Source organism: Micromys minutus (assembly GCF_963924665.1).
Source record: "Micromys minutus genome assembly, chromosome: 25".
NCBI lineage: Eukaryota > Metazoa > Chordata > Mammalia > Rodentia > Muridae > Micromys > Micromys minutus.
In genome coordinates this window covers 21,564,556-21,583,482 of record NC_137960.1, presented here as the reverse complement: position 1 = coordinate 21,583,482, position 18,927 = coordinate 21,564,556, and the positions used below count along the sequence as shown (strand labels likewise).

At 45.3% G+C, this 18,927-nt stretch overlaps 1 protein-coding gene across 1 annotated transcript in view; it reads right to left on the bottom strand.

The window, feature by feature from the left end:
- Positions 1 to 18,182, bottom strand: part of MYPN (myopalladin) — an 81,737-nt gene extending 63,555 nt beyond the window's left edge. Inside the window, exons 1-2 of the mRNA XM_080938437.1 lie at positions 17,954 to 18,182; positions 7,078 to 7,977 (exon numbers count right to left, since the gene is read on the bottom strand). Of these exons, the coding sequence (XP_080794563.1) occupies positions 7,078 to 7,976 (899 nt within the window). The 5' untranslated portion in view covers position 7,977; positions 17,954 to 18,182. The remainder of the gene's footprint in view (positions 1 to 7,077; positions 7,978 to 17,953) is intronic.
- Positions 18,183 to 18,927: the final 745 nt, after the last annotated feature.

Sequence of the window (18,927 nt, the reverse complement as noted above, 5' to 3'; positions counted from 1 at the left end):
CAGCATCTGGCCTCGTCTCAAGACCCTAACTCAGGGGGTTCCTGGGTGTAGCCTGTGAAGTTGCCTGTCTGTTTAGGTCCCAGGTAGCTCACACACACCGCTAGCCCAGCAAGCCGCTCTGCCTGCATCCAAAACTGTCTGAAGCTGCCTTGCTCTCTGTTACTTCAAAGCCATGCGCACCTCGCTCTTCAGTTCTGGCTACACCTGTTCTTTCAGTTCTGTGTCCTCAGCAGTTGCCTGACTGTGTGCCCACTGGCTTTTTGCATTTTCTGTCCCTCCACCCTGTTCTTCCCACCCTCTGCTTGCCTGGGCAACTGTTAGTCATTCCTCAGCATCAGCACCATGTTTTTAGGAAAAAAAAAAGCCCTCAGCCAATCATCAGTTTTGTTCCCTTCTATGTGTTTCCACTCTTATAAAGTCCGCTGTTACTAAAAATTATGTATCATTTTTTTAGATTTTCTAATTATCTGATCCCCTACTAGGGGCTAAGCCAGTGGTTTTCAACCTGTGGGTCCCGACCCCCTGCTGTTTCAAGGGACCCCTTCACGTGTATTTACATAATAGTTTATAACTAGCAACATTACATTTATGCAGTAGCAATGAAAAGAACTTTATGGTGGTCACCACGACATGAGGAACTGCGTAAAGAAGTTACAGCATCAGGAAGGTCAAGATGTGTTGCTCTAAGCTTTCTGGAGGCAGAGAATTTGTGAACCTTAGACACACAACACATACATATGCCAAATACTCATTGGATGTGAGAGAATGTGGAGTTTCCCAAAAGGTAAAGTAAAAGCCCTGAAATAGCAGAATATGAATTACCTTTGTAATATCCTTTTTTCCTCCCTACCCCCCTCCACCCACACAACTACCCCCAGACAGGATTTTTCTGTGTAGCCCTGGCTATCCTGGAAATTGCTGTGTAGACCAGGCTGGCCTAGAACTCAGAGATCGCCTGCCTCTGCCTCCTGAGTGCTGAGATTAAAGATAACCATCTCTACCACTCAGCTCAATAATATCCTTTCTTTATTTTATTTTTAGACAGTCTCATGTAGCCCAGGCTGGCCTCCAAGTCGCTAAGTAGCCAAGGAAAACCTCAAACTTCTGACCTTTCTGCTTCTACCTCCCAATGCTGGGCTTACATGCACAAGCCACCATGGGCACAAGATCCTTTCTTCAGTTTTAAAACATCTCATTTACTCCGCACACTATTTCAAGCCATGGTCCAGAAGTAGCGATAAGAAAACCCAACAACCACAGCAAGCGCTGATACCTATCAGAAGGAAAATTGTGTTGCCTTAGACGTTCGTGGACAAGCAGAGAGTGACCCAGCTGTACATTCCTGCACAGAGAGTTTGGAGTCAGGACACAGAAAGGGATCAGGGCCACTTGCTGTGGATTCCTGTGAACCCTTTTATTTGGGGCTTCCGCATCAGTAAAGGTCATTTCCCAAGACTCAGAATAAAGTTCTGCCCAAGCTTACCCGGCTTGCAACATAATTAACTTGGAAACCAAGAGTATACACACAAATGTGTTTCCAGCTAAACTGAAGTTTCATGAACATGGGTAAAATATCGATTACATACAGGAGCCCTGAGATGGTCACCCAGCACATGAATATTTTCTTACTAAAGTGTGGAAAACATAATTTTCTTCTTGAAAAAATTACTCATTGCTTTACTATTACCACCACCACCACCATCATCACCACCATCATCACCACCACCATCACCACCACCACCACCATCACCACCACCACCACCATCATCACCACCACCACCACCATCATCACCACCACCACCACCATCATCACCACCACCACCACCACCATCATCACCACCATCACCACCACCACCACCACCACCATCACCACCACAATCATCATCATTACCACCACCACCATCACCACCACCATCATCATCACCACCACCACCACCACCATCATCACCATCACCACCACTACCACCATCACCATCACCACCACCACCACCACCACTATCATCACCACCACCATCATCATCATCATCACTACCACCATCACCACCACTATCATCACCACCATCATTATCATCACCACCACCACCACCACCATCATCACCACCACCACTATCATCACCACCACCATCATCATCATCATCATCACCACCACCACCTCCACCACCACCACCATCATCATCATCACCACCACCACCACCACCACCACCACCACCACCACCATCATCATCATCTTGAGACAAAGTCTCAGGATGCCCTGGAACTCATTATTTTGACCAGAATGATGAACATTTGGTCCTTCCTGCCTCTACCTCCCGAGTTCTAAGGATCACAGATGTGCATGCTGTGGTACCTGATTCATGCTTTGCTGTGGATTGAAATCCAGAGTCTTGAACATGGTGGGCAAGCACCGTGCCAGCTAAGATTCATCTCCAGCTCAACTTTGATGTACTGTTAGGAGAATCCGAGGGATCAAATATCTGTGTCCCGGGGTCCTCTGACTGACGTGTTGCAGGGGCTTTAGTCCTGCAGCAAGCAGGCTTCAGGCTGTCTCTGCCTTAGGTCCTTTATTGGTTTTTATCTTAAGAGTGTGTTTGAGAGTGTGTGTGTGTGTGTGTGTGTGTGTGTGTGTGTGTGTATGTGTGTATGTATGTATGTGTGTATGTGTGTATGCGTGTGTATGTGTTTGTGTGTGTGTCTACCAGAAGTTGTCATCAGGTGTCATTTATCAGTTACTGTCTTATCTCTTTTCTCCCCCAATTCATTCTTTGAGAATTTCATACACGTATAGAATGTGTTTTGATCATACTAAGCCCTCCACTCCCCCATCAAACTCCTCCCAGACCACCCTGTCTGCTACATCCCCCTCCCAATTTCACCTCCTCTATTCACATCTCACTGAGCCCAGTCAATGCCGACTTTATGCGCTCACGGGGCCATTTACTGGAGCATAAGCATCCTAATATCCGCCAGGGTCTTTTGCCATGCTGGAGCTGGAGAGCCCCAAAGATTCGACTGCTACCGCCCCAACACGACAGGATGCCCAACTTGTCGCATGGAGTCATTTCTTAAATCATTCGCCCCGTCCAGCCAGTCCCCAAGTCCAGCTTCATCTACAGACCCTGCATCCTTCTTCTTCCCGAGACATCCCACCCTGCCTGAGCGTCTGACGCTCAGGACAGCTTCTCAGAAGCCTCGGCATTCCACCCTTTTCTGATCTAACCCACCCTCTGGAACTTTCACCTTGCTCACGAGAGCTTAGACAGTTCCCAGTTTGTTCTGGCCTTTGCCTTTCAGGCTCTTCCAACTCCTCCGGCTCTCCTTTCTGGTTAGATCGGTCTCCTCCCCGACACACCAAAAATATTGCAAAGCCCACTGTGGCCTTCTGTAAGCAGGCCTCCTTGGCTGGACAGGAATTATCTTTCCCACCACCCCTTCCTCGGTGCCCTCTGCCCTATTCTCCAGTCTAAGGACTTCAGACTCCCTAGTCCAGTGGGTCTCGTGGAGTCCAGTGTAGCTTCAACCTTGCTATTATAACCATGGATGACCTTGAACTTCTGACCCTCCTGCCTCCACCTTTCAAGTCCTGATTATAGGCGTTGGTCACCACATCTGGTTTTATGTATGGCTGGGGACCAAACTCAGGCATCCCCAGCCCTCTTCCCTGTACACCCCTTATTACACAGTGCTGCAGCGTTCTGATTACACGTCTGCCTGCCTTCTCTACTAGATTATGAGTTGCCCTCTCAGAATGGTTTAGATGTGGTTTGCAAACAAGGTCACTAACCTCCCATAGCTTGCTACTTTGAACTCTTTCTTTGAGCTGTTGGTGACTCTATGTGTGTTTGTTGAATAATAAATGAGTTCCTTTCTAAGTAGATCCTGTTTAGTCTTCAAAGTTCAACTAGAATGCCCCTATAGACCCACAGCCTTCCTTTACCTTCCTACCTCTCAGCCTGAGAGCTTATGGTCTATTGCTATAGAAATTAAGAAGAAGCTGAGTATAGGGGTGCACGCCTTTAATCCCAGCACATGGGAGACAGAGGCAGACAGATCTCTGTAAATTTGAGGTTAGCCTGGATTATGCAGAGAAACCCTGTCTTGAAATTGAGAGAGAGAGAGAGAGAGAGAGAGAGAGAGAGAGAGAGAGAGAGAGAGAGAAGAAAGAAAGAAAGAAAGAGGAAGAAAGGGAGAGAGAGGAAGGAAGGAAGGAAGGAAGGAAGGAAGGAAGGAAGGGAGAAAGAAAGAAAAAGAAATTAGGGTGACTTCTTTCTCACTTTCCTGGAAGGTACTGGTATGCATTTAGAATATTTGTATGGTTGCATCGGCAATGGTATTGAGCAAACTAAAAACCACACAAAGACTGCTTTCTGAGTAGACTTGTATAAAGCCCGTGCTTAGAAAAACAGCGACAGCTGATAGCCAACCAGGAAAAATTACAGTATTCTTTATACTATAGTTGTAGTCGGGAATGTCAGTGCCAGTTCATTCCGAAACAAATGTAATGGATTCCTATAAATTTCCCGGGCATGGGCCAACTGTTAATATAGACATGAACTCGACCAGCAGGGAAATTCTTCCTAGGTAAAATTAGCATTGCTGCACAGAAGCCACATACATGACTTTCATTATGTGTGCATGTGCGTGCGCACGTAAATATGTGCATGTGTGTGTGTGTGTACGTGTATTTTGTGTGACCATGCATGTGTGTATGCAGCTTGTATATGTGTGACTTTATACTCATGCATGGGGTATCATCGGAGGCCTTCCTCCATTGCTCTCTCCAACATTCACTGAGGCGAGGTCTCTTCTGACCCTGCAGCTCACCCATTCCGTCCGGTCTAGCTGATCACTATCACTGGGAAGCTTGCATTATCTGGGTTATGGAGATCTGAACTCTGGTCCTCATGTTTAATCTGCTGAGTCACCCCTATGGCTTGAAAATGTGTAGATTTGTACAGTGTTGTCTGGCTGATTAACCAGTTTTGAGCAACTATTGGCTTGCTTCTGTCTGGGGGAAGGGGTACTATATAATTGTAGTTGTTTGTTTGTTTCTTTCTTTCTCCCTGTACTGAGCTGACCTGGTTCTTGTAGCTGAGTCTGTCACCATTGAGAAATGTCAAGAATGAGTGACTTGGTCTTTTACTTAAAAAACCAGTCTGTCCAGAAACCAGTGAGTTGGACGGACCTCTCTGAGTTGTGTGTACTGTCATCTGAGGCCTCGGAGGAGCATGTGTCACACTGCTGGAATGGCAGCTCACAAGCTTTCCTGACTGTACTTCCAGGAGGTGTCACCGGTTATATTTAAGAAGGCCAGGCACCACCGTTACTGCTCCTTCCTATGTCTTTGGCCAACTGCGTAACTCACGATTTAAACGTAAGGTGGATCTATCGCTTTCCTGGATCTGTCTGTTTTTAGCACTCAGATAGTGTCCCCTGCCCCACTCTCCTAAATGACGAGGACAATATCAGTTGTGCATAGGCCAGTGCAGACTAGCAACACCGGAAGCCAATGCTCCTCACGGCCCGAGGGACTTCTCCAGTATTAACCACGAGAACACCCCTGAACTTATAGTTTCCCCATCCTTGTTGATTCACTGATTCACTAGTATGGGCCAAAAGCCTAACTTGGCACTCAAGACTCAGAACCATCCAAACCCTGCTGTGAAGGTCCGCTGGGTAACCTGATAGTAAGCTATTGATATCACTGAAAGTAATAGTGGGTATGCTTTATCTTGAAAGCAAACATTTTTTTCGGGGGTGGGGTAGGGTGGTGGTGGCGGCAGCGGCAAGAGGGAGGGCGAAGTTTCAAGACAGGCTTTCTCTTTGTGTGTCCTAAAATTGGCTCTGTAGACCAGGCTGGCCTCAAACTCACAGGTCTCTGTCTGCCTGCCTCTGTCTCCTGAGTGCTCAAGTTAAAAGTGCGTACTACCACTGCCTGGCCCTTGAAAGCAAAATTTGATATATGAATGTGTCTTTGGGCCAGAATACCTTCAATTATTATGCATATATAAAATACAATCATTCGTATTATTATGATTGTTTCATAGTAGGAATATTATGAAAGAAAAGGTGAAATACTGTTGACTTACAGAGAATAAAGTTTACATAGTAATGATGTCATATTCTACCAGTAATTCGGTGATTAGCTTCTCTAATTCATAATTATAGTAACTCTTAGGGGGCTCTGAACGCCAGTAATTCTCCATAAACACAATGTATTTTATGTACGATATTCATGTTACCATATTCATATGGTAAGAAAAGAGGTAGCAAATGACACTTTAGGTTGGTTCCAGATTCTGTGGGACCACAAACATAGAATGAAATAATTCAAAGTATAGAATAAAATTAGGACATAAGGTTAGGAGCAGCAGATGTAAGTCAGGAAGCCTGAAGCTCGTGTGCCCTAGGTGTGTGTCTCTAAGGCTGGGGAGATGGTGCACTGGGTAAAGTGTTTAATTCAAAGCATGGGAAGTTAGATTTGGAGCGCCCCAGAACCCAGGTAAAAGCAAGGACACTCACACAGATGTGTATACACACACACACACACACACACTCGTGCATGCATGCACACTCATGTGTATATCTGCACACACATTTTCTCACACTCACATGTACACACACACTCGTGCATGTACACACACTCACGTGTATATCTACGCACACATTCTCGCACACGCACACATGTACACACACACACACACACTCGCGCACACTGCCTTGCACTCTATAAGTAGCCAAAGACAACCTTGAATTACTGATCTTCTGGCCTCTCCCTACAGAGGGCTAGAGTAGAGGCTTGTACCACCATCTGTGGTTTCCCGTGGTGCTGAGGGAATCTAGACATTTTATATGTGGCTGTGCCGTGGTGAAGGGTGAACTCAGGCCCTCACGCACCCTGGGCAAGCGCTCTACCCACAGTACCAAGATACAGCCTCAGCCCTGGAACAAACTGAGTTGCTTATGTAGCTAGTGCTATCTATATGTTCCTGCCTTTCCTCCTAGCTCCTTTTCTCGGGGGGGGGGGGGGGGGACTATGGCATCTTGTGGAGCAACGATCATGGCACGGACCGTCTTTACCTTACTTGGGGCGGTGGAATTCCTACCACTATACAATCCAACTGGACTCGGCTCCCTTCCGGGACTTCTCGGCTCCGTAACTTCTGTGTGAAGCGGGGAGGCTGCCCCAGAGGCTCTTCGTAGTAGAGGGACGAAGGCGAGGAGCCCGGGGTGCTGTCCCCGGCCGCAGCCTCACCCGCAGCCAGCTCGGCTTCCCGCCTCTGGGCTTCCCTCTGTTCGATGGCGTGGTTCAGCTCGTTATCCCTGCTGTCCGCAGGGATGGGGATGGGGACCGAGGCTCTCTCTCGCCTTTCCGTCAGATCTGAGAAAGCGGGGCTGTTGTCCTGCAGAGCCTTGTTCTGGGATTCCGGTTTGCTCTTGTGGTTTTTGCAGGCCCGAGGTCTGATCCTCTTGGAGCTGTGGGCCTTGAAAAGGGAGGAGAGCTCTTCGATGAAATCGGCAGCCTTGTTTAGGAAGACTTTCTTGGACTGGGTTTCGGAACTGTACTGGGGCCTCTTGGTCTCCGGCGGGCTGCCTTTAGAGCTGGCGGGACCTCGGGAGCTGTCCTGGAGGAAGGCGGGTTCGAAGCTAGGCTTGGACGGAAGCTTCGTCTGCTCGGAAGTCAGCCGCTTCCGGGCTTGAGCTTCATCCGCTCTCTCCAAGGGGTCGTGGTTGATGGCCAGCCTCGCCAGGTTGACACTTTCATCTAACTCCTCTTGGCTCAGGAAGGCAGAAAGATCCGGAAGGTCCTCCGGGCCTCCTCCCTCTGCAGCCCCAGGACCGCTGAAGTGGAAAGGGTTGGAAGAGGAGGGCTCGGCTCGGCTCCGCTCGTTGTCCCCGCGATGTCTGGTTTCAGCCAGATAGCTTTCTCTCAGAAGCTGAGAGATGGAAGTGGAGGTCTCTATGCTGTCGTCTTGCATGCTGTGACAAAGGGACGCGGAGAGCAGAAAGGTTCGGTCACTGTCACGGAGTAACGAGCCTGCGTTTACCTCATCACAGAGACTTAACTCACGTTTTTTACAAAAAGCTCCCATCACCTAATGTTGACATTCTCACAAAAGTGGAAGACAACGACTCCTAACTCTAAAGGAAAACGAAACTCCATAAAGTTTCCCTGGAATTAAAGATAAAATTTGGCCAAGTGGGGTGGCCCGTGACTTTAGTCCCAGCACTTGGAAAGCAGAGGCCAGATGAGTCTCTGAGTTCTGGGCCTTCTACATAATGAGTTCCAGGATAACCAGGGCTATGTAGAGAGACCCTGCCTCAAAAATCCAAAACAAACAAATAAACAAATGACACCTCGGGACTACTATTCGAGTAAAAATAACAACAACAACAACTTTACATTAAATTCAATTGTACAAGTTATGAGGTAACCACTGTGATTTTATACCATATCAGGGCAGGGAATGTAACTCAGTGGCAGAACATTTGCCTAAAATGTGAAAAAAAAAAATTGTCTAAGCCTAATTTTAAGATGTTCATGTATGTATTTAGTGTGTGTGTGTGTGTGTGTGTGTTTGTCTTTTATGTGCCATAGAGGTTCTTTCTTCCACCATGCAGGTCTAAGGATCATCATACCTGAGCTTAGCCGCAACCCCCTGGACCCACAGAGCCATCTCACTGGCCCTTCTAAGCCTGATTTTGGTAACAGGTACAATGGTCTTTTTTGTTTATTTGTTTTGTTAAGAAGAGCGTCATATGAGAAACAGATTTGTTCTGTTTACACCCTGTCAGCTTTGTTAACTCCATGATAATAGAATTCTAAAACAAACAAACAAACAAAAAACCCAAAAGAAGTTGGCAACATATTCTCATTTAGCTACTGAAGACGTAGCTTTGATAGAGCTCACGAAAAATGAACATTATTTATGTTGTTTGATAGGAGGCATGCTGCTTAAATTCAGTGTTGTTGCTGGGGTGGTCTGCTCTCCAATGCTGGGGTGGTCTGCCCTTCATGTAGAGGCTCCATCGTTGGGCTTCTTTTTTTTTTTTTAAGATTTAAATCTAAACACATAGTCATGTGTATGTCTGTGTGGGGTATACATTCATGAGTGTCAGTGCTCCACGGGGCCAGAGGTGTGCTGAGAATAAGACCGGATCCTCCGCGAGAGCACTGTGTGCTCCTCATGGCCGAGCCATCTCCCTTTCCCCTAAGCCCAGGTTTCTAAAAGTAGCTCAAATTAACTTTGGTTAGAAGAAGAGATGAGAGGTTACAGAATGCAGCACTTAGCAGGGGGTGTCAAAGTCTGCATTTTTAAAAGCAAATATATGAATATGTCACTTTTTAAAAAAATATATTTTTACAACCTTAAGAAAACAGGAGAAAGTGTTTGGTGCTGGTGATATTGTCTACATATGCCTTCAGCAGCTAGAGGAACAGCACATAGCTCACCTTTGACCCCTGGGCAGTTGTTTCTCTTCTATCCCAAACAGACACTCGGAGAAGGCCATAATCTTCCCACTGACCAACATCACCTGTCCTTAACCCCACCCACCCTCAGGGAACCAGCCATTCTTTGCTATTAGGTATTGGCCTTGTCAATAAAATGGGGAAGAAAATAATACCCCAAATCTCTCCTCTCTGTAAGATTCATGGCAAAGCCCGTTCCAGCCGGTCTATCTCTTCTGCCTGACATGGCAGCCCCTCACTTACGTCACACTAAAGGCGTCCTAGGAACTTCCCTGGCTCCCAGACTTACGGTGCTATCCCAAACTAACCTCACAACTGGCAGAGTAGGCGGTCACCTTGAGAGGGCAGTTAGAGATTGCTGCGTGGGTCACTCACAGGGAATGTTTTCTTCTCCTGCTTACCAGAGCCTAAGACGGTTCTGACTGGAGTGAATTCAGTGAAGTGTACTGGGCCTTCAAAGGGGGTGGATTTAGAATTCAAACGTGTTGGATGAAACCGTCTAGAAAGATGCTCATTATGGTATGAAGGAGAGTATGAAGATTGGAACTATGTTCAATAGGAACCAGTCAAGCAAATTATGACATGCCCATTAACTGGAATCGTTTTAAGTTTTGTAGAATGGTAATACGCAAAACAGCATGTGAAAGCAAAACTAGTATCCCCGTTGAGTATTTCCAGGTGTGCAAGAACTCTGTGGGAGAGCAGATGTATAGGAGAAGGCTCAAAATGCTATTTGAAAACATATTTAATATACCGATTATCATCAGTAATTCGTTGACGAATTATAATTACCCATTCATTTACTTCAAACATGGCCTGCGGCTATGGGTATGCAACTGACAAGATCATTGTTGATTTGTTTTTTTAAAGAAACACATGACACTGTGTTAATGTTGAAGAATCTTCGGGAAGTTTACACTTACGTTGGAAGTGGAACAAAAGAATAGCCACTGCTTTCTGGATCCAGTGTTTGTTCATTGTATTGAAAGAAGCCAATTGTTGTGTGTGTGTGTGTGTGTGTTTTAATGTTTATGGTCATTAAAACTACTATAATAATAATAAAAAAAACTTACAGGCATTCAAAATAGAGGGTTTCTGTAGTAGTTTAAACTTTCATGTCCCAAGATGTGGGTGCGTGGAGGTCAAGACCCGATTCTCATGCTTCCTGGCTGTACTAAATTGCGCAAAGTCTAACTTCTATAAGCCTCTGTCTCCATCTGGAAAATAGGGAGCGGCAGTAGCCATCTCTAGGCTGAAGTGATGATTGGAAGCCATTTAGTAAACGTTCAGGAGAGGGTAGTTACTGTCGTCACTTGGCGGGTCCCATTGTATGAGGAGGAATGGCAGTCACGTGACAGCTGTGGCCACACCCAGTATGCATCTTCAGAAAGATGGAAGACTCTGAGCTCCAGGCTTCTACTTCCCAGCCTGTCAGCCTTATGTGAGATATAAGCTCACGAATGGCCTGTCCTCGCTGTAAAACACTAAATAGATTCTCTTGGCTTGGCCTGCTCACTGGTCCCTCCTCTCCTTAACCTCTTTCTGGACTAGATTCTGCATAGCATGCAGCTCCTTGTAGCCAGTACACCACTGCTCTGAGGTCTCTTCTCTGTCTCCAGTACGCCCAAAGAGCTCATGGTATCACCAAACAACCATATATTGAATTTGTCTACATTTTTGTTTTGATTTTTTTTGGTCTCTCCTACGTTGTTTTTGTATTACCATATTCTCTCCATAGTCAGAGAGCAAAAGGCAGTCAACAAATTCCTGCTTGTATTTTGCTCACCAGAACTTCCTATTAGCTCTATTATTTAGTTTTTTTTTTTTTAATTGCAGGGTTATGTAGAAAAGACCAAATAACAAAAAGGAAACTCATAGTCAAAAGAAAAACTAGGTGGTACTGTAAAAACAAACAAACAAACAAATAAATTGCTCTGTACATGTTGGGCAAGTGTTCTGTCCTGGGCTACAACCCTGCCATTTCATCTGATAAATTTAATTGAGCACCTTCTATCCGCCAGGTGCTATTCTAGGTAACGAGTGGCCAGTACAAGACATTGCTTCTTTATGGAACTGACTTCCTAATGGGAGTGATATCAATGCTAAGAACGAAGAATGGATGGTGGTCAAATGTAAAGCCAGCAGAGTGTGGACCTCAAGAGAGGTGTGTGAGACTTCAGCAGTGAGGGGCCAAATCTATCATGGAGACTTCAGCAACCTGTCCAGTCCAGCAGAATAATCATTAGGAAGGAAGAAATACCAGGTCAGAAGGGATGAGTGTCTGGTGCGTTGAGTCAAACCCTGAGTCACCGGTGCATGAAAGGAATGGCAGATACGAGGTGAGAACTGTACAAGGCCGGAGACGGGGCATGGTGGCTTATGCCTTTTACCCCAGTGCTTGGAAGGCTGGTGTGGGTACAGCGTCCTGGGTTCTAGGCCAGCCTAGATGACATAGGTGAAACAAACTATGGAGTAAGATCCTGTCTCAAAATAATAACAATAACAACCACAGCAACAAGAAAAGAAAAAAGGAAAGGAAAGGAAGAAAGAAGGAAAGGAAGAAGGCCAGATCAGGTTAGACCTGCAGACCATGGGAAGGACTTCAAATTTTCCTACATTCTGAACCGTGAAGTGTTGGTGTGGGCCAGTGACAGCAGCAGGAGGTGGTGAGGAATGGCTGGATCTGAGATCGCCTGTGAGCTCAGAGGCCAGTGATTTGATCGTAGGATAAGAATGAGAGATGAGAGAAAGACCAGAATATTTACGGCCTAAGCAGCCGGGTGGCTGGCGGAATCAGACTCGGGGAGTGGAAACCATGAGTTCTCATAGACATTTCATCCGGGGCAGTCTGTGTCATCTGACTCTATTCTCATTGTCTGTCCCCTGTAAACTGAGATGCAGATTTTATGCCACTCTCAAAACGAGATGAGCAGTTGTTCCGGAGACTTTATGGTGTTTGTGAACTGGACCGAGCTGGAAATGAGGAGATCCCATCGGTCACCCTGAGAAGCTTGGCTCCGCTCCTAAGACAGAGCGGCCACACGAGAAACTTACTGACTTGGCTAAATTTCTTTGTGTTTTCTTTTCCCTATGACTTCTCCTGAGGAGAAGCTGCCCTGGGAACTTTTTGTTTCATACAAACAAAACTTGTTAAAACCTTTTCTTTCTCCTTTCCCTTCCCTCCCCTCCCCCCTCCCCTCCCTCTTACTTTCCCCCTCCCCCCCCTCCTTTGACTCAAGGTCTTACTCTAGCTATACTGAAATTCACTACGATAGACTAGGATGGACTCAAATTCATAGAGACTCTTCTGCCTCTGCCTCCCAAGTGCTGGGATTAAAAGCATGCACTGTTCTACTAGTCTTCTTTGCTCCCTTCTCTGGTACTTGGGGTTGAACCCGGGGCCTCAGGAATGTTGGGTAGGTGCCATTATTAAGCTATATCCCCAGCCCATTAGGGATATTTCTTGCATTATAATTCAGCACAATCTGTCTTCAGGCTCTAAGAAAGTTCGTGTGCTATAAATTCATCTGTTACTTATGAAGTGACTATTTAAATTGAGACTTTGGGGATTCATTTCAGTGGTAGAGCCTTCCATGAGGGAGGTCCTGGGCTGGGTCCAGCAAACAAACAAATAAACAAACTGTGGTCGTGGCCAGAAAATTGGCAAAACCCAGCATTAACTATCTCAAATTTAAACATAAGAGCTGGAAAAATCCTGGCTATGAAATATCAACAATTATTAGCTATTTCATTATTATTTTTGGTGCTAGGGACTGACCTTAGAACCTTGAACATGCTAAACATGTCAAGTATAATTATATATTTAATTTAAAAAAAACCCACAAAGTTTGGAGGTGAAGAGAAGGAGCTCAGGAGCCCAGAATCTCAATAAGAAGTATGTTCTGGGGATGCTTTGTACAGCATGGTAACTATAGTTAATGGAGCAATGCATGCCAAACATAAGTATGTGAGGTATATTAGCTACCTTGACTTAATCACCGTACAATGCATACATATATCAAAGCACGGTTATTTACATCAACGAACACGTTTGTCAATTAGCCTTACTAAAGCTGTAAAACAGGCAATGTTTAATATACGGAGCTCTTTAAACAACGCTGCACACTTAGCGCAGTGTGGGACATCTATTCATAAAACAAAACACACGCACGAAATCCAAACCTAGCTTCTCGTACTTAACAGTTCTTTATGAAGAATGCTGGCATGGGAAAATTAGTCATGTTTTAGCTGCTTGCCTTCAAATGCAGACGCACAAAACAAGCCTGCTCACCTCCTGGTTTGTCTGTGAGAGCGTCTTAAAAATCCAGCACTGTGCGCATGTAAGATAATTATTTTCTCCTGATATGTAATTACTAGGCCTAGAATTTGCATTAGGGTAACAATAAGATCGTGTTCTCTGCGGGGCTTTGTTTATGTTTTGGTGACAGGTTTCCTTGTAGCCCCTGGTGCTCTCAGACTCAGCCTGTAGTTGAGGATAACTTTCAAGTTCTGATCCTCCTGCCTCTAGCTCCTGAGTGCTGTCTTTTTTTAAAATTGCATTTATTTTTAATGCGTGTGTCCGCACACTTGAGAGAGAGTACATGTGTGCGTGCATACGTGTACCATTGAACGCATGTGGAGGTCAGAGGGCAACCTGTGGGAGTTGGCACTATCCTTCTACCATGTAGGTCCCAGGAATCGAACTCAGGTCTTTAGGCTTGGCAGTAGACACCTTTACCCTCCGAGCCATCTTACTGTCCCCACCCCCGACAGAATTTTCCTATGTAACTCAGTCTGGTCTTTCCATCTTCCCACCTCAGCTCTCTTGAGTGCTTGAGAAATAAAAGCAGAATCTCCCAGAATTCCCCAGGATCATCGAGTTCTGGGGGGGGGGGACCCTTGCTTGACCAATAGGCAGATCTCAGTGCAGAGGGACTCATTCTGGAGAGCTGTGTGTGGAACACCTCTTAAACGTTGGGCTGCAAGCGAAATGCACTGCTTGCACCAATACCACGCCTGATCATCAGAATGCAACGATCACCCTTCCTTCTGTGTTGCTTGTAGCCTGTTTTGAATGCAAATGGCATTGGGCATTTATATTCCTCTAGAAAGAGCTGGGGGTGAGCTATGGGGAAGTGCCAAAGGTCCAGAACTAACGTGACCCACTCTCTTAAAGAGCTTCCAGTCTGACAGAAGGAAAACGGTAGATAAAGAGATAAAGATAAATCCAGACACCTGACTTGATGGAAAGTCTAGGCTGAGGCTGAGCCCAGAGGCACACGTGTATAAAATCCCAACATTAGGAGCCTGAGGTAGGGCGTGTGTGATTTTGAGACCAGCCTAACTTACACGGCAAGATCCTGGGTTTTAAAAAGTTGTTTTAGTTTGTTTGTTTAAGGATTAAAAAAAAAAGAGGGTGTTGGGATAGAGGGGCAAAGTTGAGGCCATGCACAGGGGAATTGGTGAAGGTCTGTTAATGGACCCCTCCCTGAAGGCTGGAGACCAGCAGGGTGAAAGGACTTTGAAAAGAATAGGGCGGAGGCAAGTGGAAGAAAGGGGGATTGGCTGTACAATGGAGTTCGTGTGTTTCTCTACACAGAGGAGCACGGACGGTAGTGTAATTACACTAAGAGATCAGTGTAAGCGGTCCTGATGTCAGGGCCCAGTTACCACTGAATCTGAGACAGCACAGTTGTATTTCAGACAGAAATTCTCAGGGCCTGTCGAAGGGCCAGTGGAAGGAATCTGGGATTAGAAGGGAATTGGCAGGTAGCAGTAGCTCCGTGGTATACCATTTAGTGCATACAAAGGCCCGAGTTTGCACTCCAGCGTATCAGACAGACAGACAGAGACAAAGAGAGAGACAGAGAAGAGTGTGGAGAGGTTGATGGTAGTTCCAGTGACAGGGACAGAAGCTGTATGCTGTAGTGAGTTATTATATAGGTCAGTGGTTCCCAATCTTCCTAATACTGTGACCCTTTAATACAGTTCCCATGTATATTGTGGTGACCTCAACCATAAAAAATATTTTGTTGCTATATCCTAACTGTAATTTTGCTTACTGTTATGAATCATAATGCAGGGTATACGGTATGCAGGATATCTGATATGTGGCCCCTGTGGAAGGGTCGCAACCCCCAGGTTGGGAACCCCTGACATAGGGCATCAAAAACATACAACTTCCGTCAATCCCTCCTAAACGCAATTTTTCTTTTTCAATGAGTAAAGGAGAAAAGAGCCCACTCACCTTCTTCAACCTCTATTTATATCCGTTCTTTGTATGGTAGGCAATTAGGACCTTATAAAAAGGTTAAGTTCCCTAATTAAACTGGCACAGTGTATGTGCAAAGGTGGGGGGGGGGTTGGCGAAGTGTGATCTGGAGGCTCTGCTGAGGTTGGGATGCAGGTGCCAGTGGAGGGCAATGAGCCAGGCAGCCCATGCAGAGTGTGTCAAGGTGACTCACTCTGTGTGAGGTCTGGGGACTCCCTAGTGTCCACAGGTACAGTCACGCTAACATTTATTGCCACCAAAAATATCTGTCTATTCAAAATATGCTCTTGAACTAGAAAGCTGGCCCCATGGTTAAGAGCCCTTGTTGCTCTTGCAGCAGACCCAGGTTCAACTCCTGGTGCTCGACTCCCAGGGGCCCCAGAACTCTCTTCTGACCTCTGAGGGCCCCAGGCACACATGTGGCCCATATACACACAGGCAGGCTGTTCTCTCGAAGCAAATGTGTGACACTTTAGAAAGTATTATAGGCGCTCTGTAGACACCATAGGGACTCATGAAAACACGCATGAAATACATCACTAGTCATTAGTTTTCATTCCCTAGCAAAGGAAAAAGGCTGTTACAAAAAAAAAAAAAAAAAAAAAAAAAAACCCAACCCTTCCTGAGCCATTTCTTTTCAAAACCTAATTTGTAAAAACAATCTCAGTGAAGTCCAAAACCAGCTTGCATTATATATATGTGTGTGTGTGTGTGTGTGTGTGTGTGTGTATGTATGTATGTATATACAGATATAGATAGATATAGATATGTGTGTGTGTAAATTTATTATGTTCATAAGTTGTAGTCCTGAGTGGATACGTTTTAAACATTTATTACTGTTGTTGTTATTATTATTATTTTATTATGCATGTTTACCGCCACATGATGTGGAGGTCAGAGGAAAACCCGTGGGAACCTGTTCTCTCCTTACTGATATGGGCCTTGGGAATGGACCTCAGGTCGGACACTTGGCAGTGTGTGCCTTTACCCATGGCACCATCTTGCTGGCCTACTAAGTGTATATTGTTGCTGCTCGTTGGAACAGAAACTTATGTGGAGCCTATCTGTAAATCATAGCTGTATGAAAGAGTTGGTGGTCACAGAACTGTGGTTATCATGAACCACATAGTGTCGGGAGGGATAGAGAACCTTCCAGAATTTGGATAGTTTTACAGCTCTGATCGTCTACTTATTCCCATTTTAACTCATAACCTATAAAATTCATTGTCTCATTACTAAATTGTTACTAACACGAAAATGCGCGAATACCTTAATGATTTGAGAAGGGGAGGGAAATCTAGATAGCCATTTCATCTTTCTCACACTGACTGATGGGAATGTCTTTAATCTCTCTGTAATGAGAATTCACAGGTAAGGTGATACCATTTCTCCCCACCACTCACTGCCTATGACTGGAGTCGTGAGGGGTCTACCTTTCCTCTTCGCTTGTATAGTTTAAAAAAATATTCAAGATGCGCATCTAATTACTGCTAAGGGCTAAGAGTGCAGTGTGCCAGCCCAAACATTTGCCAGTAACTGTCAAGTATCTCTGAGGGAGCTGGAGAGAGGGAGGGGATGAGAGGAGGAGGGAGGGGAGGGGTGGGGGAGTGGAAAGAGAAGGAAAAAGAAAGGAGAAAGGAGAGGGGGGAAGGGAGAGGAGGGAGGGGGGAGAGAAAGCTGGAGAGCAAAGTGTCTCTTGAGCAGGCTTTCCGCAGCTGTTGTGTACATTAATCCAGGGAGCAGATCTCCCAACACTAAATATAGCAAGCAGATCCTTTTACAGAATAAAAAAAAAAAAAAAGTTTTAAATGAAAGCCTTCAACCATGGAGTCTCATTATTTTAGATTAGATTTCCTTCAAGAAGGAAATAGGCCTCGCACTCAAAAACCTCTGCATAAATGACTTTAGTCTAACCGAGGAGTTTGTAGAGAACGTCAGTAACATTCATCAGAGAAATTCTCTGTTCAAGTATTCACCCTTAGAACACCAATAGGATACAGCCTCTGGGAGTCCCATCTCTATTCCAAACGCTTTGGAATAGAAAGCTTTCTTTCCTGTTTAATTGTGTATCTCGTGAGACATAATTAGAAAGTTCTCCTAGCTTTCTCCGTAAGAGACAGTAACCAGCTAGCTGCCTCAAATGCCCCCCTCTTTCTCCATTGTGAGTAACCCTCTATCAGAACACACTTTGAGGACTTAAATTCGAATATTACCTTTCTTTTTATTTAGGCGACCCAGATGAGGATATCCAACCCAGGCAAGCTTCTGTGACGGCGGTTATCCAAGGAGAAGTTTTTGATGGAGACACCGGAAAAAAAAGGGAAAATTCTTCACGCCCTTGGAGAGAGCAGCTGTCCATAGAGAGCGAGGAGTTAACCGAAGTTTGGTGAGGATGGCTGTTAGAAGCCGGGCAGCCGTCACCGCCGAGGCCAGAGCATTTGTCAGCTCACAGGTCCCAAGTTATTTTGAGCTGTATAAACCATGTGCCTGTGAAACATTCCACCTGATTGGACAGGAGAAAACTGAGCAAAGGGATTCCATTGCGGGACAGCACCTACGGGAGCTGGGGTCAGTGGTGTTTTTCTACCTACGGAATTTCATTTCCCGCCAGAGGAACAAGGTGTATCTCGATTGGTAATTTGAATTAATAGTAAATAAACTACATCACATTTGACCTGTCAAAAAACTTGGCATTACTTTAAATGAGTATCAGAATATTTTTTTGGTTAGTTTTTAAAAGTCTATATTTATCTTTGTGTGTGTGTGTGTGTGCGCGCGCGCGCAAGTGCACAGGTACCCTAGTGTGTGTGTGTGTGTAGATCAAGAGACAGCTTTCAGGAGCTTTTCCACCTTCACCTTGTGGGACACAGGGATCAAATTCAGATTGTCAGTAACCTCTGAGCCATCCCATTGGTTCAATATCATTAATGTTAATCAACAGAGAACGTAAACTTTCGTTGAATGACTAAGATGCTGAGGAAGTCTGCCTATGAAGAGGAAATAAGAAACTGAAGTTAATGGCTTAAAGCAAAGAACCTTTCAAAACGGTTTGTCCACCAGGAGCTGATTCCAAATTACAGACAAGGGAGTGAAAAACACCATTAGCTTGAAAATAAACACAGGAACAAATGCATTTGAAAGACCTTCTACAAACGTACAAATTAAGCCAGATGTGGTGGCACATGCC